Consider the following 21420-nt stretch of genomic DNA (forward strand, 5'->3'; position numbering starts at 1 on the left):
GGATTGTCGCGATAGTTGGGTATCGACGAGACGACGGCCTTCTTCGCGCTTCGAGTCGCAACGCGCGACATGTCGCCGCAGGCATAGCGGGCGAATTACGGATGGCCGATGAGTTTTCCAAGGCGAGACGAAACGTCGCGCTTCCGCCCAACGGCGATCGACCCCGTGTAGAATCGTCGTCCACAGGACCGTGGAAGGACGAGCGACGAAACAACGGTGTACCCAAGCAGCCGGCTAGGTTGCCGCGGTTAGCGAGCTCCGACCGAGGAGCAGCTAACCACCCACCGGCGTTACCGGTCGCTCGCGTTTAAAGCTCCGCCAGTAAAACGATAAATTGCACGACTCGACGGAACCGCGCAAAGAACCAGGGAGCCACGGGGGAGGAGAGAAAGGGAGAAGAAGAGCGGTGGCGGAAAGAGAGGGAACGGGGAATGGCAGAACGAAGAGAGGAAAACGGTGGTCCCTGTCAGCAATTGCCCCCTCTCGTAAGAAAAAATGGCAGCTGTTGTGGCTAGATGCCGCGTACCGAACCATAATGCCGTACCACCCTCCTCGCTTACTCGTCCGCACGGAGCTCGCGCGAGAGGGCATTCGGAGCTCGAGGAGAAACGGGAGGCCGACCGTGCCGAAAGTACCAACCTGGACGGGAGAAAAGAGGACGATCGAACGAAACGGCTCGGCTGCTGAACGAGGAGGAACGATCGGTCGAGGTAAGAGGAACAACGAAGAACCGCAAAAGAGGAGGGAGGCACGTAGGTACGGTTCGCGACGACCACCACCATCTCTGTCGCTGTCGCCGCCACCGCCGCCACCGCCGCCGCCGGATCCGCCACCCACCACCACCACCACCACCACCACCATCACCACCACCACCATCATCACCACCACCACTACTACCACCACCACCATCGCAGCCACCGCCACCGACGTCGCTGCTGCCTCCATCGTCGTAGCTACATAGGATCCTACTATCACCGCTACAAACGACTCTACCAGAGGACCATCACGATCACCGTTGGCATCACCGGCGTGATACTATACTCGTGACGATCGCCGCCACGAGGAGGCTGGTAACGCGATCGGTAACGTTTCAACGACGCGGGAACCAAGGGAAAGGAAGGGAAAGCGTCGAAAGGGGTAGCGGAGGAGCGGAGAGAGCGCGCGAGAAGAAGAGAAAACGCGGTTCGCGGGTGTACGCGCGTGGAAAGACAGCTGGCTGCCGGTTGGCGATCGCGCGCGCGCGCGTCCACCTCGACACGAAGAAGAAGGACGGAAGCGTTAATAAGGTGGTCGCAAACCTCTCGGCGAATTCCTAGGAGGAGAGAGACTACGGGCGGAGCCGGGTGCTGATCGCTCGGGCGGAGCTTCGCTCGAGGGAACCGCCTACCGAGCTAGGGTCGCCTTTTCTCCCTGTTGAACAGGCCGCCCCATCGTCGTCTCACACCCTGAGAGAGTCGAGTGGCGCGCGTTCTCTCCCGCTACCCCGTGTCTCGCCGCGCGCGTCGCGGACGATCGAGCTCGAGCGAGCCGCGAAGCGCCGGGGGTGGGGGCCGAAACGAGAAGCCGGCCGCCGGTGGCGCGGGTCAGTCTGTCGGGCAACCGGTCGCTCTCTCGTTTCTCGTTCTGTCCGCGCTCTCCGCTCGACTCGACCGCGTTCTCCACGCTCCGAGACTCGATACAAGTCGTCGATATCGTGCGACACGTTCTACTCGAATCGAAATCCAAACTAAAATCGCCCTCGACCTCTCTCTTCCTCGCCTGTTGGGGCCAGTGTCGTGGTCGTCGTCGTTATCGTCGCTGTCGTCGTCGTCGTTGTCGTGGTCGTCGTGGTCGTCGTCGTTGTTGTTGTTGTCGTTCCGCGAAAAGTGTGTCGGAACAGTTTGCCCGCCGTTTTTCACACCCGGAGACTCGACGCATCCTGGTGACCGTGGCGATGCGCGCGCCTCGTCGCGCACTTCGACGATCGACTTAACCCCGGTCCGCGAGCACCGAGTCGCGCGAGTCGACGACCCTCGCGAGGCGCGGTTTCTCTCCGTCAAAAACGATCGTCGATTGTTGGCGCTCGATCGAAAGATTCGAACGTTCGATCGCTGGGACGCAGGCGAGGCGACGCGATCGTCGCATCGCCGCCCGGGAGAATGTGGAAAATTTCTGTTGGGTGGATCGGCGGGCAGGTAACGACTGTTTCCGGAGCGAACCAAAGACCGATCTTCTCTCGATAATAGTTGACAGACGAGCGAGGTTCGAGACGCAGAGCGTGAGGTGATGTTGCTGGAGTCGCGAGGTCTCAGCGGCAGGAAGAGAAACGGATTGACGCTGTCTTCGTTCGGTGGTGGAGGTGGCGGTGGCAGTGGCGGTGGCGGCTGCGGCGGTGGAGGCGGAGGCGGAGGAGGAGGAGGCGGCTGCGGTGCCGGCAGCGAGGAGGACGACGAGGAATCTCGACATCTGTTTCTTGGAAGAAAAATGCAGACCGAGGGTGCCGCCGCCTCCGCGGTTTCCACCGGTTTGTCACCCGGCTGCACGCGCGACGACGGCGACGAGAGTTCCAGCCCTTCGCCGAACAGCAGCCTCTTGAACAATCTCAACAACAACTGCAACTCGAATCGCCAATGCGCCACCGACTTTAGCATCGCGGCCATCATGGCCCGAGATTCTAGGCAGCAGCAGCAGCAGCAACAACAGCAGCAGCAACAGACGCAACAGCAATCGCAGACCTCGCCATTGCAGCAGCAGCAGCAGCAACAGCAATCGGTTCAGCAACAAACTCAGCCTCAGCTGCAACAACCTCATCATAATCGGCAGTTGCAGCAACAGGCCGTCGGCGGAGGGAAATTGCATCAACACGGTGAGCTCTTTCCTTCCTCATTCTCGACGTAGAAATCCGATCGTAGCTGTCTCGTTATCGGGTCGAGCCACTCACCGCAGTTTTTTCTAAGCTTTGGTTCGGGCAATGAAATCGTTTTTCTTCGCGTTCCATGTACGTATGTACGTTAATAATGAAACCACGGTTCTCCGTCGTTTTTCTCGGCCAGCAAAAAAGGCGACCGACGAAAGAACGATCCTATCGATCGTTGGTTATCGGCTATCGGTTATCGGTTATTCGTGGCCGATTGGTTGTTGCCGGTTTCTTCGAGCAACCTGCGACGAACTCGAGCTAGAACGACGACCACGTTGGTGACCATGACTACGATTACGATCGCCGTCGAGACGAGTAGCGTTTGTCTTAATCGCGAAGGGCGTTATTTTTGAAAGGTTACCTGTCGTGGCAGAGAGGCAGAGAGTGGCAAAGTAAGAGGGAAGGAAGGAGGGAAAGCGGGGAGATAGGAAAAAAAGAAGAAAAGTAGAGAACGACGGAGCGCTGGTGCGTGGTTAATGAATTATTTAGCGGCGAAGATTGTGAATGAACCGGCATGTAGCCGGGTTTGTGCCCGGGCGCGCGTTAATTCGCCAGGCGAGAAACGGCCGTTTCGCGCAGCCAGGTGAGGTGTCTCATCGGAATTCTGGAAACGATCGTGGCTGCTTTGCTCAGCCAGACGTCCGAACGAGACTCGACGGTGTTTGGTTTCATCATCGCGTATCTTGGACGCCCGCGGCGAATAATCGCCCACGAAGATTCTACGCGGTCGAAATTTACGGTTGGCCACGGTGCAATTCACCCACGGAAACGGACCGTCGTTCCCAAATAAACTTGGGTAAACGGTGCGATGAATCGACCAAACTCTCGTGTGCGTGCACGTGTGTTGGACACGCGCGAATACTCTCCTCCTCTTCCTCCTCCTCCTTCCCCTCCTTCTCCTTTCATGTTCGCCAGCCACCTAGTTCGAATAAATCGCTAATCCAAAACTCGGGAACCTCGTGACTCGTTAACCGGCGACGAATTATGCCTCTCGGAGATTCGCGTTTCCGAGGTAGCGTGTTCCTGCATGTCCGTTCGCGTACGAATTTCGTTCAACCGTTTGAAAGCGTTTCGTTTTGCAAAGTAACGAGACGAACGACACTTATCGAGCGGCGAACGATACACCGTTGTCGCCGACGTACACGACTCGATGCGAACGTCATCCGTAAAAAAGTAATCGGTGACTCGCTCGAAGCAACGAGCTTGCATGTCTGCTTGAACGCTTACTTGGACCCCCGTAGCCCTCGCTCGGCGAACGCCAGCCTCCACCCGTGACGATCGTCCGGATTTTGTTGTCGCTTCACGACCAAACGCATCGGACAACGAAAGTCAACGATCGATTTCCAGATGGAGTCCAGACGACTCGTCGTCTGTGACGCGTAAACGTCGAACCTCGGAGCGAAAATCACGCGGCCGATAGACGTTTTATACGCGTCGAACCATCTGCAATTTGGTGGACGCCCACTTGAATCGTTTTACCGTTCGGGCAATCGTCAGGGCTTCCGTTGCGCCGGTAGTTACGATATCGCACTCTATTTTCCCGTGTTCTTTTTTTTTTCTTTTTCTTTCATCTTTCCAAGAGTCGGAGCTCTTTGTGTCCCAAGTTTGCGACAAGCGAGATTTCTTGCTACGATAGATGATAAGTGATAAGCGATATCGATAAGGGAGAACGATTATCGCGTTTCACCGCTACGCGGATGATTTTTAGTCGGACAAACGCAGAAGATGTCAATTACGATAATTTACAACGAATACGATGTTGGAGACGATACCGGGGAAATGCTCGCGCCGCATTTTATAGCACACGTTAACGATTCAAGATGTATACCGTGTCTCTGCGTGTCGATCTACCCTGTAATCTATCGACGATCGGTTCGCAAACGTGCGGTCCGTTTGAAACGAACGGACGATACGGTCGGCGAAACGAGGCGATACGGTTCGTTCAGCCGGAATATTGCATCGCACGTCGTTGCTCGACTAAAACCTTTTGATAGTTGTGCGTAGTTGTAGTCAGAGGCAAAGCTAGAAAGCACGCAGAAATTACGGTGATTTTCGTTTCGATCAACGTCGCGTCGTTGATTCGAGTTGTTTAGCGACCACGTTAACTGACAGGCTGTCGGTGACGCAGTGTCGATCTTGCCGAATCGTTTCGGTGTTCCGCTGGCGCTGTCTCGAGACGAGTCCGCGTGTGTGAACCACGTTGTTTGCAAAATACGAGGAGAAAACTTGTCTGCCGGGTGACGAAATTGCTTCGCGTTGCGATAGAAACGAGAGTTTCGAAGGATAGAAGGTCGCGTGGGAATTCCGTCGGACATGATCCAAAGAGCACGTACTTCGTTACAACCGGATTAATTTATGTTTCGCGAACAAACAAAATGCTTCTTTTAATTACCTGTCGACAGATTGATCGATTGCCCTGAGTCTCTCTCTCTCTCTCTCTTTCTCTTTTCTTTTCTCTCTCTCTCTCTCTCTCTCTCGATCAGATAGCGCGTAACAGGCTGGCTACACTCGAGAAAACCGAGATACGCGAGTTTTTGAAGAAACGCCGAGAATCGAACGCTGTCGCGATAGCTCGCTTTTCGATGATATCTCCTATTGCGTTTTTGATAATCGAGAAGATCAGAGAGCAATTTGTAGATTTCGTGGATTCGCCACAACCGAACGACCGATAAGAGAGAAAACCCGTCGATTATCGTTGTCGATACGCGAACTTGCTTGTTTGTTAGGCAATCGCGTCACGTTGATCGCGAGAGCTTTCGTAACGAAGGACAAAGAAAGACAGCGCGATCGATTTCGAGACTCCGCACCTTGATCGAATCGAGCGGTGCGATCGATTAAAAATAGCCGGCGGAATACGAAATCGGCGATCCGCGAAGAAAATCGTGGCGTAACGTAGAAATATGGAAAGAGAAGTGTCTGGGTCGCGAGTCGCGAGGCAAGTTTAAGGCTCGATGCGAGCCAGCGGTTTGCGGCAAATCGCTGCAGCGGCAACGAGTCGAAAGGACAAGGAGATACGCGTGTACGTATCCTTCTCTCGCGAAATAGACGACTTTGAAACAAATACCTGGTTTCTCTGTTCTACCAACGCCACCGCAACGGTGTCGTACGGTAGAACGTCTGGACCGAGCCTGAAACGACGTGGTGGAAAGCGAGACGAGAAGCGCGTGACGCGCGAACGAAGAAGAAGGCGGGAAGAGCTGAAGTTCTCGTAGATCTCGTGGGAGGACATTAGCAGTGGGACGCGTTTCAATCTGTCCTCCTTTGCGTCTTTGATCCGGCGGCACTGGTGCGCCGTGCACTCGCAACCGTAACTCACTTGACGAGGTCGCTCGTAAACTCGAACGAAACTCGTGCTCAGTCGGCAGACGCGCAGCCACGAACCGTTCTGGCGACTCGTCATCCGTTTCGTCAGTCGTTTAACACCGCCGTTCGCCGTGTCGAATAAAAATACGCGGATGACAGACCACACATCGCGCCAACCTTCTCTGACCGGCCAATTAGCCGCTACGGCCTCGCGAAAATTCCCGTTTAAACAGTTATTCGCGTTTCGCGCGACGACACCTTCGCTACCGCCTACGCCACTTCCGCCACCGTCGCTGCCCTCGTGCCCTCGTGTCGCGTCTTTTTGCCCTGCGTGCAACTCGAGTGCCGCTCCGACTTTAGCCTGGGAATGTCGGAACGTCGGTGTCGCGACCACGGTGGAAAATCACCGGCTTTCCCTGCGACTCCCGTGACCCTCCCGATCCCTGCCACGCCGGAAATGTCGCTGATTTTTGTCGCGTCAAGCTCGGTCGCTCGTTCCTTCGCGATGCTACGATAAAGAAACTCGTTGATTTGCAAAAACCGTGCAAGCATAAACGGGAGAGAGGGTAAAAAGAAAATAGACTGAGAGGGAGAGAGAGAGGGGCAAGAGACGCAACGATTGGTTTTTCTCTCCCTTGAGAGCGAGGAGAATCAGTTTAACGAGCGAAAGTAATTTTTAAGCGTGCCGCGTTAAGTGAAATACACGGTTGTAAAGTTATCGACGTAGAAAATCTGCTGCGAAAATAGTTGGCAGAGCGGATAGTGTTTATTGTTAATTTATTCGCGATAACTCGAATTTATCGAGTGTCGGAAGTTAATCGTTCGGCCGATCGAGAGGAATTGTTTGTTAGTCGGTGAAACCCGATTTGATTTGCGTTCGGTCGTCGCTCGATCGATTGGAAAAAACGGCCGAACGAATGAAACACTGCGAGTGGAACTCGCGAACGCGTTTCTCTCGTTCCATCACGGATCGCTCGGAACGGATCTCGCGAACCCTCGTCCGCGGGGGGTTTCTTCTATTTTACCGCGCGTTTCTTGCCTCTCGAAAGCTCTTGGACGAGCGAGCGTCCCTAACTCTGCACGGTTGTTCCAAAGACGGAGGAAATGGCGCAAGAGTCGCGTTCGATGGCGGCTATCGTTGAAAAAACTCGCGCGAGAATTTCATCGCCCGGCCGCGACCTAACGAATTTCGGACGTCCTGCAGCTTGGCCGTAACGAGCAGTTTGCGATCGAACGACCCCTCGGGATCGAACGCGTTTACGCGCGCCGTTTTAGGCGATGGCACGCTATCCAATTTCCGAAATTGCAATCGGCAAGAGACAAATTGAAAACCGATGCGAGAGAGAGGTATCTGTGCGCGAGGGCAAACAAGAGCGTTCGTCGCCGTTTTACCTTGGCCGGAAAGATTGTAATTTCACGAACCGCTGCCACTTGGTCGGCATTGGTCGGGATAATAACGTTAAACTAAAGTAACCTCCGTCGTAAGTGGATAATTATCCTTTAGCAGCCGCTACCGCGGCGTCGTTATTGTCTCGGCCGGGAAGACGCTCTAACGAATGCCGAGGGAGACGAAGAGACGAAGAGAGAAAAAGTGGGAGAACGAACCGCGCGCGTTCGATTACGCCGGTCTAGAGCCTATCGGTGTCGTGCAAAACACGGAACGAACGATCCTTGAAAATCGCAAACTATCGATTAATTATAGGAACGCGCGCGCGGTAGATTGCGATCTGCTGTCGCTTTCGGGTTATTCGCGGTACAGATGGTCGGCTGGTTCGTCGATGCGTTGGTTGGTTGCGACGCGCGGCTCGAGAATTCGGTCGACCGATCGAGTGGGTCGCGTGATTGCGTTTACGCAACTGCGAAACCGACGATCGAGACGACTACTAATTATCGAGAGAATGAGTGTCATTGTGTCGCGGAACACGGTTCTCGCAACAACAGACGGTGGATGCCTCGTGGCGGTTCGCATCACTCCGCGCCTTACCCCACCTCGTCGCATCGCGTCACAAGACATTAGCTACGAATTACTACTTGGGATAACGGCAATTTTCTTTCGCGGTGCCTGCTTTAGCCGCAAAACGTGTTCGTGGTTGTTCGTGACCCATGCTGCAGCTGGGAACCTTTCGATGTACACGGAGGGGGAGGCGCGAGATTATCCGCATCCGAGTCGAGGTTTCTATATGCCTGTTGCCGATAGCCACGATGCAACCGATTAATCAATTATCCGTCGTCGTGGCTAACGCCTTTTTATTAGCTCGACCCGTGCGCGGTATCTCGATACATGCGTTTCTTTCATCGATAAACGATTCGATCGGTTTTCCCTTTCCGGTTGTCGCGGTAATTTCATCCTCTCTTTCGACCAAGTGGCAACCATTAAACCTACAACTTCATTATCCCTCGCGTGCTTTTCAGAAAGGGAACCGAGCGTTTCTGGAGTGGTCCGCGGCGCTCCACCGATTCAGGAGGCGATCGTCGCGGAAGACGATCCAGAGACGGACGACGCCGGAAGCACCAGCGGCAAAGCAGCTTCACCCGTGAATCCTCTTCTTCAGGAACGGTCCAACTGCGAAGAGCTTAGGCACGTGGTGTGTCACCTCGAGACGAAAGACTTATGGGATAAATTCAACGAACTAGGCACCGAGATGATCATCACGAAAACTGGCAGGTAAGGTTCCCCCCTATTTGCGTCTCTGGAGAGGGCGAACGGAAAAGCAATTCAAATATTCGCGTAAAGACGATGTCGGGCGCGCAGCGTGTAAGCGGACTTGATTAAACGGTCTCCCTCGATTACGATTATCGCCGATCTACGGTACGTGACGAACTGGCGGGCGAGTAAAATTGGACGAAGAACGCGATCGAACAGTCGGCAAACGTCGAGACGACGTTATCGAGAGACGACGAGAAGAAGAGGACGATGGGAAGGGAGGCGAATACCGGAGAAAGGACGAGAGCGACGCGACGCGGCGGACGCGCGCCTAATTGCCCGCCACGACGGCAACATCCGTGCTGCTGCTGTTGCTGCTCCCGCTCCTTCTCGTTGTTCGCTGACTCCCAAAGGGGTTCCACTACCCTACTGCGCGTTTACTCGCGCGTTGGTAATTAGATCTGCGCCGCGATGTTGCTCGTCGCACCCTCCACCCGCGTCAACTTATCGTCCCTCACCCGGTCGACTTTCTACCACGCCACCCTCCACCGCCTTCGCCACCGCTCCTCTGTCTCTGTCTCCGTCTCTGTCTCTGCCTCCGCCTCTGCCTCCGCCTTTGCCTCCTCCGCCTTTGCCACCGCTTCCGCCTCCGCCTCCGCCTCCGCCTCCTACGTCGTATCCCGGTCTTTACCCTCTCTCCCTCGTATCCCGTTATTTGCAGAGACTTAAAGGACAAAACTCGAGAGACCTTCCCCTTCGTTCCTCTCGGCCAGAAAATTCTCCCTTCTCGCACGACCGTGTCCTTAGACCCCTGTCTTCGAAGCGCGGCACCGGCGTTTCCAAGCAGCAGCTCGGGTGTTGCGTTCGCCAAGTGGGCGTGAACGTTTCCGAAGGAGGAAATTTGCCAAGCTTTTCGAGAAGTTTTAACGACGACGGCGACCCGTCGACGAAAGAATCGTCGCCGTGGTTTCGATCGACGCGAGAAACAGGGTGGAGGGCGTGGGAGCGGGTCTGGGAAGGAAAAGCGACGTCCCGGGATGAGAGGAAGTCGGGGGTTAGAGGTTCGATCGTGGGTGAGGAGGTCGTGTACAGGGGGTAGGCAGAAGGTGGAATCGAAGAGGCTAGCTTCTCTCGCGAGGCGAGTTCAATTCATTAACAAAGGACGGGTTGATAAATAAAAGCATTACTCACGCTCGTGGCGCTGGCGGGATGAATGCATACCGAGTCGACAAGGACCGAGGAGAAGACGTAGATAAGATCGGCGGGTGTCCCCGCGTTTTAGTGGTCGAGCAGCGGGGGGCCCGACACGGTATTAATGTTTGGCCTCCGAGGCAAAACATTCACGCCAGGCTTCATCCTCTGCCCCCTCGATTCTGACCCTCCGCCCCCTCTGCCTGCTGGTTCTTCTGGTACCCAGCGAACCTGCCACCACCTCGGTGTCCGCTTCGGTGTTGGCGCGTTAACCCTGAAATCGGCGTGGACGGTTTTCGACCACCGATAATCCTCTCTCTCTCTCTTTCTGTCTCTTGCTCAGCTATCGTTTATTTCGCAGGAGAATGTTTCCAACGTGCAGAGTGTCGTTCAACGGATTGAAGGCGGATAGTCGATACGCGGTTCTGATGGACATCGTTCCTGTGGATAACAAGAGGTATCGATACGCGTATCACAGGAGCTCTTGGCTGGTAGCTGGGAAGGCCGATCCTCCGGCGCCCGCTCGTCTCTACGTGCACCCGGACTCACCTTTTACGGGCGAGCAGCTTCGAAAGCAAGTCGTCTCGTTCGAAAAAGTGAAGCTTACCAACAACGACATGGATAGGCACGGCCACGTGAGTAGCTTTGCGGCAAACATCGAGCTCCTAGTTCGATCGATCAGTATTTGTTTTCGTTTGCGACTCGTTTCGATTTGTTTCGATTCGTTTCGGTTCGTTTCGTCCGATTCGCGGGAGAACGAGAACGCATCCAACGCGTCGCTTCGGTCGGTGGGTTCTCGTGGCAGTATCGTGGCCTGGTATTCGATTTCTCTCTGACAACGACAGCGGCAGCGGCAGCCAGCAGCGGACTCCTTAATTCATCGGATGACTGACGTAAATAGGAACCCCGATCGTGGCTACGGTTCTTCACGGTACTCATTTTGTATTCAGGATGTTACACGGTGCCGGACGAAGGCAAAGTGATTCTTTTGAATGGTAAGCGGGGAACGTTCGAGACCAGCAAAGTGCTCCTAATTCATACGCTTTTTCTCCCGTCGAGATCCTCTCGTATCGTCCATCTATCGTTTCCCGAGGCGATAGACGAATCGAAGAAGGTCGAGGGACGAAGAACGGGACGGACCGGGCCGAAGTCGAGAAACGCGACGAATCGGTGCACCGAATACGGTCGAATCGATGCCAGTCGAGGGGGGTGAGACGCAACGTTCGCGAAGATTACGCGATGGTAGTGGTAACAGACTCTCGTTCGATTTAAACGCGGTACGATCGTTTATTTTCAAACGCGTCGATAAAGATACCACGCGCTGCGAATCTTCTGACCGACTCGTAACGATTTCCAGCTGGTGTTGAACTCGATGCACAAATATCAACCGAGGATTCACCTGGTGAAGCGACCGGAGTCGGGTACCTCCAAGCCGATAACAGACCTCGAAAAGGAACCTCACAAGACCTTCATATTCCCAGAGGCGATATTCACCGCTGTCACCGCCTATCAGAATCAACTCGTAAGTCTCGCTTTGTTTCTCGCTACCGTTACACGCTTTTATTCGTTCCACCTTCCTTCCCCAGTTCCTTTTCTCCTCCTTTTTTCCCTCTTTTATCCTTGCTTTCTCTCCTTGGCCCTTTTCGCTTTTTTCTCACGCGATTCTCGACGCGTCGGTCGAGATCTGCCCTGCCGCGCCGTGACGCATCGCGCGTCTTCCACGTGCCCTCAGGAACGGTGCTCTCTCTCTCTCTCTCGCTCTCTTTCTCTCTCGCCTGCTCGTCGCTCGGCCCTTCGCTTCGGATAATCGTTTCCTCTCTACCGATTGAAACGTACAAATTGTCCTACCCCCGGGCTGCCACATTTTCTTCTCGCAGTCAGCGGATTCGGTCGCCATCGCGAATTTTCGACTTGCCTGCGCGACATTTAAATTAACGGTGAGCGCGGGACGTTGCAGTGACTCCAGGCGGTGGTTTTCCGCTTTGAATTGTTAGCGGACGCTCGCGTTGGAACGCGACGACTTAGCCGGAGACCGGTCGTACATTTAACCTCGCGACGATTCTTCTTGCGCGCGTCCAACTACGGATTCCTTGGTTCGGAGCGCGAGAAGGGCGACAGCGCAATCGTATTTTACGATAGTCGTTTAGCAGCGACCGCCTGGTGTGTGGTCTGACTCGCGGTCGTTCGCATTCCACGGGCGTCGCGATGCCCGCGGCACGACGCGAGATCCGATTTTCGAGCCACGAGAGACGCGCGACGTCTATTCTCTCCTCTTCCATTTCTCTTCGAACAACGCGATCGGAATCCTCCGCCTGTTTTTGTTCCTTCCAAACTAACCAGAATCGTCGTTGTCGTTATCGTCGTCGTAGTTGCTGAAGCGGCTTTCGAACAACGCGCCAGACGAAAGACGGAGCAAAGTCGCAGACCGTACGTTCTGCGATTCCTTAGATTCGAGCATCTCCGCGTAGTTTGCCTCTAATAAAGGAGAAAAGTACAAGATCCGCGAGAGCTGCGGTCGTTCCGACGAAGAGAGAGAAGAAGGAAAGCGAGGCAATCGAGCGGCTTCAAAGCGCTAACGGGTGGTCCGCGTTGGACGACCCACCCTCGTCGTCCGCGACAACCACGAGAACGTCGGAGCCGTTGATGACGATGATGAGGTGCGAAGAGATGCCCCGGCAATTACCTCGACCCGGCTCTCCTTCCCTTTCCTTTCCTTTCCTTTCCTTTCCTTCCGTCCCCTTCCCCCTCCTACGTCCAATTTCCAACGTCCGTTCCCACTGTTCTCCCCGGCCTCGCACGCTCTTCTTCGTAACTCTCTTTTTCCTATCTCCGGCGTCCTTTGTCCTCGCTTCTGCTCGTTATCACCGTGTTCGACCGCGCTCTTCACCGCCTCAGCCGCAACGACGAAGGCAGAAGCGAAGGCGGAGATTCGCGGTCGCGATCGTCGCTCGATACTTCCGATCGCGTGTCACGAGAAAAAAAGCGAAGCGGTGGAGCGAGGACAAGAGGATTTCCGTGGCGTAGAGACATTGGCTCGTTTAGCCGGCCGTCGCGCCGCGCTGTCTCGAAATTGATTCGTCGCGGTTCGCGGCTCTCCCATCGGTCGGTCGGTCGGTCGTCGTTATCGTGCTCTCGGTGTTGTCTTTCGTCTTGTTCGCTGGCTCCGTTGCTCTTCTCGTGCTCGTCATCGTCGAGGGGTAGGCTCGTTTAGCAGGGACCAACTTTTTTTTCCCTGCCAGCCACTTCCCGTGTACGAACTACGTATCGTTGCGGACGGTTTTTGTCTTCCTCTTGTCTTTCCAAGCCGACTCTTTCTCGTAACGACCTCTAACACCGACTCGATTCGTCTTTCTCGCTCGCACGCGTCATAATTCATAACCTAACTGCCGTTCTTCTTCCCTCTGGCCACGCTCGCCGTTGGTATTCCTCTCCATCCGTTCTGCCGGCTCCTTATCGCCAGCTGATGTCTCCTCGCCTTCTCTCGTTCGCTGCCTCTTCTCTTTCGCTCGGGACTCGGCCGCCCCGCTCTCCCCGACCCATGTTCTGTTCCGCTCCTAATCGTCCCGCTCGTGGTGGTCGTCGTGGACGGGCCGTCGTTATCCAAAGTCGACGTTTACGCTTCTGGAATAGATGCGTAGATACATAAGTATGTAAATACTTACTACCGTATAGCTACGGGCAGGCTGCCACGTTCCACGCACTATTCGGCGGTTTCTCTGCTAGGCCACCATTCGAATTATCGGCTCGAATCGGTTGCGGTTCTCCGATTTCGTTCGATGTTAGGACGAAGATAACGACGTTGGCCCGAGAGATAACGTTCGTTGGGAGCGTAAGAAACTCTAACGGAGAATAGGACTCGAAGAGAGACGCGAGTTAAACGTATTCGTCGTGTTTCGTTTAACGATTTCGGAGTTTGTAAAGATAATCGAGAAAAACGACGACGTATCGCCGGAAGGTGTTTTAAGATAAACGCAGTTTCAACGCTGTACCTCGTAATAATTGCGGAGTAATCGTGATCGCGATCATCGCAGTGGAAAATTCTCGTGGTAATAAATCGCGCGTCGCTATCTTTTTATACCTTGTGCCTCTATACTTTGGCTAATTAGCTGCTCGACGCTGAAACGAGGGGCAACTGCCTGCTAAGTCGTTTCACGTTTCGTGAATTCCGAGAAAAACCGTGAAAAAAGCGAAGAAGCGGAGAGAAACGGAACGAAGGAGGAAAGGGAACGAAGCGAGAAGTAAGGACGCGCTAACGTAAAAAGAAGACGGGGCCGAGCGCGTCGCGGAACAAGGTAGAGCGGGTGCAAAAGCAGAAGCAGAAGAAGGTGGAGACGAGGAGGAAACAGCGAAGGAGATGAAGAGGAGATGAAAGAAAAGAAAGAGAAGAAGGAGGAGGAGGAAGAAGAGGAAGAAGAGGAAGAAGAAGAAGAAGCAGTCGATGGTTTTAGTGGCTGCAGGCGTCGGCGTCGGCATGCACGAACGAAAGAAAACATAAATAATCGCGTTCAAATGAGACAGAGGCGGCAGAGAGGAAGAGGAGGAGGCCCCTCTGGAAACCACACACGGCGGCTGTACGCGTTGGCGGCTGGTCGGTTGGCACACACGCGTGTACTTACTTACGGCCACCGGGACACACACGGCCACGCTTCGATTTCGTCGTGCGCGCGTCGAACGCCAAACCACGAACATTTCGCTTCGTTCGCGAAGTTTGTTCGCGACAACGCGAATTCTCCACGAGACGCCGCTCTGTGAAGAAGACAGAGAACGCCAGGAACAGAAAGAAAGAGAAAAAGAGAGAGAGCGAAAGAAAGAGTAAGTTTAGGGAGCATGACAGCGCGCAACCGGCACTAAATAGCGGCCGTGGTGCGCGCCGAGCTTCCAAGCCGAGCGAGCGCGGGACCCCTTCTTCGATGAGCGCGTCTCTATTAAATCTATTATTAGTAGCGGACCGGGTGCGAAAGCATCCCTTTCAATTACCTACGGCTTCATTTTGCGGAGCTTCTGTGGAGGGAGCGACCGAAGCAGAATCGGACCATGTAGCGAGGGACTACTCCTCTACGTCTCTCTTTCTCCTCTCTCTTTCTCTCTCTCTTTCTCTTCGGTCGAAACGCGAAAAAATTCATATGGTTGGACGATCGATCGGTGCTGGCGTTAGCAGGTCGAATCGCTTTCTTTCGCGACTAGCGGTTCGTGAATGGAAACGGTCGAAACTCCCCCGAGTGCGAAGAACCGATCGGTCCCAACAGAGAGAAACGCAAGCCCGCTCACCGCGTTCGCAAATTCTCTCTCAATTTTCATCGGCGCTTCGCAGCTGGACGTAATTGGCTACCTGTCGTTCGATGAACAAACGTTGTTCGATCGGTCCTCGTGCTACCGACTACGATCGAACCGCGCCTTTGTTCAGCTTTCGTTGAAAATTATGTACTTCGTGTCCTGAAAACCGCGCCCCTTTCTTTCCTTCTTTAGCCCAGCCGAGTACGAGGTTTACGCTCGCGAGTATCGCGTGACGGATCGCCGTGGACTTTGTTCCGTGCATCGTCGATCGCGTCGGCCTGTCGTTGGTCGTTGGCAGCGGCGAATTCGCGAGTCGGTCCTGCAGAATCGCACGGCGATCCGACGAAACCAGAGGGCAACGACCTTCGCTCGCGCATCGACCGATACCGGCGACGACAAAAATCTCCTGTATTTTTTTCGCGATTCCCGCTATCCCGGCCGATATAGAGTAAAATATCTGGCAGGAGGGTGCACCGCTGGCTGCTACGATTTATACGTTCCGACGATGGTTTGGCATCGAGAGAGCGAGGAAATATATCATGGCGTAGCACTCGCCGCGCGTTCACCGTGGACGCTGTAAATCGGTCTGGGAAGTGGTCCAACCGTTTGGTCGGATCGTGTCAGTGAAATCGTATAACTTGATCATCGTTTGCCGGGATAGCCGCGCGTACGATCGACCAGCGAATTTCGTTTTTCATCCGAGTAAAGATCGAGATCGTCGTGGCCTCGCATTCCTTGGAAACTGGCGTTCGGTGTCGGTGTCGATAGACGGACGCAGGCGAAAAGCGGTGGCCGCGCGGCGCGCGCCTCTCGATTTGCCTGAAAGGAGAAGGCGTAGCCGCGTGCGCGTCGAGTTGCTAAATTAATCGGTGCTCGTCGCGAGACCGCCGACGCGATAGACGCGTGGCGGCGAGTCCAGTCCGTCACCGGTTCGAATCCGGCAAAAGGAGCTGCACGATATCAAAGCGAACGGTTCGCGCAAAGTAGCGGCCGCGCTGGTCGATTTCAAAGATAGGCGTATGGTCGCGAGGCGAGTGAACTATAGCTGCCCGGCTGATCGTAAAACGAACACAGCCGACAGAGAACGACGCCGCGCGGAGACCGAAGCGGAACGACGCGCGCGATCCAAGTAAGTAGCTAGACGACGAGGACGACGCTGACGGCGGAGGTGGGCCAGATGTTTGGCTAATGATGTCAGCGGAATCGTAACTAAAACCGAGGCAGCTCCGGGCTTAGCGCGGCTTAGCCTCGGCTTTGAACGAAAGAGTCTTATTACCAGGCTGCACGTGCTGCTCCTGAGCGCGAAACCGTAGGGTAATTGGACCACCCACTCGACACCGACTCTAGCTTCCGACCCTCTCTCTCCCTCTCTCTCTCTTTCCCTCTCTATCTCTCTCTCTCTCTCTCTCTGTCGCTCACAAACACGCGCGGATGCTTGCTCTCTCTCTTACATCCCGCCTCTCCCTCACTCTCTCTCTCTCTCTTCCAACCTTTCCATCTCGACCTTCCCTTCCGGGGGATTTTCGGAGAGAAACGAACGAGGACGAGTCGAAGGACGGTTTTTTTCGTCGAAAGCGAGAAAGCAAGTCGACCGCACCGCGAAATCATACCGTTTTCCTTTTTCGAATGCGACCGATAGTTTCGGTATTCGGATACGACAGAGGTGCGGGGAAGAGGAATCTTTCGTCCGTCGAGGGTTTACGGAAGCGTGAGACGGGAAGAATCTCGTCACCCCGAGCTAATTCGACTTTGACCGATGCCACCTGCTCCGTCCGCATCGTGGGTGGCCGAATGGCGGCGGTAACGCGAAACGGCCGAACGCTGCCCTCGCGAAGACCAGTTGGGGTAGATTTCTAGCTGCCAACTTTCTCCAGCGAATTTCGAAAGATCGCGAACTCGAATGACCGCGCCTCGTTCTCGCTATCACCGTGATCCTTCGTTCCCCGGTTCTGTCCCTTTTACTATCTGGAATGCAATGCCGCGTCGTTTTTCCCGGCTTCTTCTAATTTTACGAGCCGTTGATTCTCGATCGATGGAACGAACCGTTTCGAAACGGTCGACCGTTTTCCGATACGCGTCGTTGGCGGCCGACGATGACGTAACTTCCGACTGGAGAAAAGTCGTCGTAGGTAACGGGATGGGGAAATGGACGGCGGCTGACGAAAATCGACGACCAAGATTGACTTTTCTGTTTCAGATCACGAAGCTCAAGATCGACAGCAATCCGTTCGCTAAGGGGTTTCGGGACTCGTCTCGTCTGACCGATTTCGAGAGGTAAATCTTAGGAACGTGTTTACGGACGCTGCGCGACGAACTCTAATCGCCGCGAGAGCGAATACGCGCGTAATCGAGCAGCTTCCCTTTCAGGGAGACGATGGAGTCGATGCTGGCCGAGCAGCAATCGCTGAGGTTTCCCCATCGGCTTCCGTTCGAGATGGATCAACTTCAGGCCGGAGCGGTGGGTAACCTCAGCCTGGAGGAGAAGGCGCTGTGGGCGGCGCGGTCGCAGATGCTGCTTCGGGCCGCGGCGGCGGTCGCGGTCAGCCCGTACGCTCAGCTGGTCGGGCCCGCGGCTCTCGTCTACCCCGGCGCCTCGTCCGCCGGCACCAGCCATCAGCAGCAACAGCAGCAGCAACACCAGCAGCAACAACAGCAGCAACAGCTCGGCCATCTGTGGTGGGCTTCGTCGATCGGGCCGACGCTGTTCGCGGCCGCGCATCACCAGCAACAGCAGCAGCAACAACAACAACAGCAGCAGTTGGCAGGGTCCAGCACGCAGAGTCCGAGCACGGGGCCAGCGGCACCTCGGCCTCTCTACCCATCGGCCTTGGCTCTGGCGCACCATCGTTTCTCTCCGTACCACGTGGCCACCGCCCCCAAATCCTCCACCCCGGTCGGGCCATCGCTCTCTCCCTCGCCCTCGCGAAGAGCGACACCTTCTCCGACAGACAGTCTCGGAAGAGACGCCCAGGATATGTCGCCGTCGTAGTCGACGTCCTCCCCTCGGCGCCGCCGTATCGCGCGCGCGCGCGCACTCTTCCACGACCTCGGGACCACTCGACTTCTCCCCGCACGAGACCCGCTGCCACGCTTCTCGTCGTTCTTTCCGTGTGTCTGATCCTCACCGGGAATCGTCACTGGCAACAACCACGTCGTCGCAGAATTCGCGTTTTCGATCGGAGCAACGTAACGGGAAGAAGCGGAAGAAAAAGAAGAGGAAGAAGAAGAAGACGAAGACGTAGATGAAAACGAAGACGAAGACGAAGCACTGTATATACGGTACGGTCGTTGTTGGATCCCCTGGCCGCACGTACGTGCATTCTTAAGCGATCAATCGTATGACGACCTTTACTGTATATAGCTATACATATATACGTACGAATTCACGAGACCTAGGTAATATCGACTTCGTTCGTGTAACATAAGTTGTATATTTCGTATCACGACTTATCGTTATCGTTATCGTTATTTATGTTCCAACTCCGTACTCGACGTGGAGAAACGCAGAGCGGAACGTTGCGCGTTCGTGTCCGAAGAGAACGCGCTCTGCGTCTTTTCCACGCAAAATAGCTTAAGCGACGATTCATTGTCGCCGGTATCGGCGATTAGCGTTAGCATAGAGCGTTATATCGTTGATGCTTGTGTTGTGAAGATGCATAAAATATCGCTGTGCAAGCTGTTCCCTTGTAAATAAACCCTAATAAACTCTTGTACCAAGCCTACAGCAACAACTACCAACTACCAACCAGCAGCTACTTATTCGTTCCGCTCCTATCTCCATCCGGACCCGGTTTCTTCGCTCCAAAGCGTGGCAACGACGAATTGCCACGCAGCACCGCGTCTACCGAAGTATCGATCCGTCGCCTCGGTAATGACACACGAGTCGTACCGTTCAACTCCTCCCTTCCGGTGAAAACGGAATTTTTCCTCGAACGAAGCTGGTTTCCTGGTTCGTCGAGAGACGGTCGCCAGATCGTCGGGATACTGACGGCACGCGCGGACATCGAGAGGGAATCCGACGGATTCCGCAGGATAGGCGATTTCAATTCCCTCGGTTAACCGAGTACCGGGGATCGTAGGATGGCCGGACAAAGCGCCGGATTTGTCCCTCGAACCTCTCGACGACGCGCCTTGGAAATTTGAATCCACGGGATCGCCGAAGAAAACGACTCGACTAGCACGAGAGATTATCGTCGGTCGATCTGCCTGTTCGGGAGGTGCGGAAAAGAAAGGCGTCCGGGCGAGAAATCTTTCTGGCAAGAGGAGGCGGCATACATATCGCCGCGAATCGGAGGCGAGCACCGTTGTGGCGTTTTAATGCGAAACGAAGGCATTATAAAGCCATTAACCGTTGAACGAGTCGGCTCGACTCTGGCCGACACAGGTCGAGGCCGGTTGCGTGCGAATGCGCGCATCGACGCTCTTTATTTGAATACACAAAACATTAACGGCTCTGCTCGGACGCTCACCCTCTTCCCCAGCCATAGAGAGAGAGACGACTTTGCTTGTCCGGGACAAGAAACACCGCCGAACCTTCTTCGCCGAGTTTTTCCTATCCTATCGTATCCTTCGACCGTATCGTATCTCGAACTCGCCCTTTTTCCTTTTACTCTTCATTCCTTAACGCAAGTCGCGCACGCTTTTAACAACAGTCTGCTCGTACGGTTCGAGACGAACGTTCGAGATCAGCGAACGCATCGAATCGTCGATTATTCTCGTGGAAACGAGGAAAGCGAGGCGAAAGAGGACAGAATCGAGAAAGAGAGAGAGAGAGAGAGAGGAAGAGGGAAAATCTGTAAAAGAGAAAGAGCAACGTAGACGATGATAACCGTATAGCGTATTTTTCTCTTTTCACTTTACTCGTTCTCATTCTTGTTTTTTGCTCTCGTTTTTGTCCTTCTTCTTCTTCCTTTTCTACTGGCTCTCGCAAGTCGACGCGGTGGAACGCCCACTTCCTGACCGATTCTTGGCCACTTCATTCCGCGTGTTTCGGGACCGAAAGCCGGCGAAAAACGCGTACCAGTGTGCGTGTCTAACGAAGACAACGAGGCAACGAAGAAAAGGCAAAAGCGCGCGCGTCGGAGAAACGAGCGAGAGAAGGAGACTTGGCTCGCCTAATTTGCTCGGTAATGTCCCGCCGGGAATTAACGAGCGGGACTAGGACGGGGAGAGGGGCAGCCGGTAGCACCTAGCCGACATTAATTATGTCCGCTGCCACAGGTGCCAACAACTCGATTATCAGATCTCGATCGGATCCCGATCGCTCGTTTAGATTACGCTGCCTGCCGCGGACCGTCCTTCTCCACCTTCGTCTCCTCCTTCTCACCCTCTCCTTTTCTTCGCCTTTCAGCTTTTCCTCGCGCTTTTTCCACGACTCTGAACGCTGCACGTCCCGTCTCTTTCACTCAACGGCGGATGTCGGAAGAGAGACGTGTTTCTGAACGAATCCGTCGTTCCGCGTTGGACGAAACGCAGTTATCGTTGGGAAAAAGTGGGATCGCGAAGGGAAATGGAGGGAGAGAGTCGGAGGGCGATGGTCGAAGCGATCGTTAGATTCCGTTTCCGTCTAAAAATTGCCGCGGTCGAGGTTTGGCGGTGGTGTCGGCGGCGGCGGTGGCGGCGGCAGTAGGGGTAAAAAAGGGCTTGCCGCGAAATAAAATGGCGGTGGCGAGGATGGCACCGGTATCGATTGGCTCTCGAAAAGCGGCGGTGGCGTAGGTACGCGCGGTTGCACGTAGGTGCGAACCACAGGGCATCGTTTCGCGTGGGTGGCTCCGGAACAGTGCGGTAGCTGGCTCGGGCAGCCCGTGCCTCCGAATTGGCCGCTCGTTGCCGGCGTGCTGCGCTGCGCGCTCGCCGAAGCGCCTATTAATTCATCGAATTAATTTGCCAATGCGCTGCCAACGACCGTGCCGGGGATACAGGGCCTGGGGTGTATTCGCCATCCCCGATAGCAAAGTCCCCGCTGCACGTTCTCCTCCGATCGCGGCAAAATTACCCCGGTGCTCCCGTCGAAATTCAATCTTCTGCGCGTTCTCTTCGATTCGATGTCAAGATCCGCTCTCAATCTTTCAACGATCGAGCTACATGCTTATATCCGTTGGCGAGATTG

At 54.8% G+C, this 21420-nt stretch overlaps 1 protein-coding gene across 2 annotated transcripts; it reads left to right on the top strand.

The window, feature by feature from the left end:
• Nucleotides 1-1544: 1544 nt before the first annotated feature.
• On the top strand, nt 1545-19030 carry LOC117154896 (uncharacterized). Of its 2 annotated transcripts, none has more exons than XM_033330296.2 (6): nt 1545-2845; nt 8612-8864; nt 10396-10669; nt 11392-11556; nt 17506-17582; nt 17664-19030. In XM_033330296.2, exons 1-6 carry the CDS (start codon nt 2266-2268, stop codon nt 18295-18297), a joined length of 1983 nt encoding a protein of 660 aa, XP_033186187.1. In that variant the 5' UTR covers nt 1545-2265; the 3' UTR covers nt 18298-19030. The 2 variants fall into 2 exon arrangements, with proteins under 2 accessions (XP_033186187.1, XP_033186198.1); XM_033330307.2 differs by having other exon boundaries at nt 1547-2845; nt 17676-19030.
• Nucleotides 19031-21420: the final 2390 nt, after the last annotated feature.

Source organism: Bombus vancouverensis, chromosome 14, assembly GCF_051014615.1.
Source record: "Bombus vancouverensis nearcticus chromosome 14, iyBomVanc1_principal, whole genome shotgun sequence".
Classification (NCBI taxonomy): domain Eukaryota; kingdom Metazoa; phylum Arthropoda; class Insecta; order Hymenoptera; family Apidae; genus Bombus; species Bombus vancouverensis.

Bases quoted from the DNA above. Each gene is read 5' to 3' on its own strand.
- LOC117154896 (XM_033330296.2), top strand. From the start codon at position 2,266: ATGTTGCTGGAGTCGCGAGGTCTCAGCGGCAGGAAGAGAAACGGATTG. The intron at 10,670-11,391 runs GTGAGTAGCTTT...AACGATTTCCAG, and splicing joins ACATGGATAGGCACGGCCAC to CTGGTGTTGAACTCGATGCA. The intron at 11,557-17,505 runs GTAAGTCTCGCT...TTTCTGTTTCAG, and splicing joins CCGCCTATCAGAATCAACTC to ATCACGAAGCTCAAGATCGA.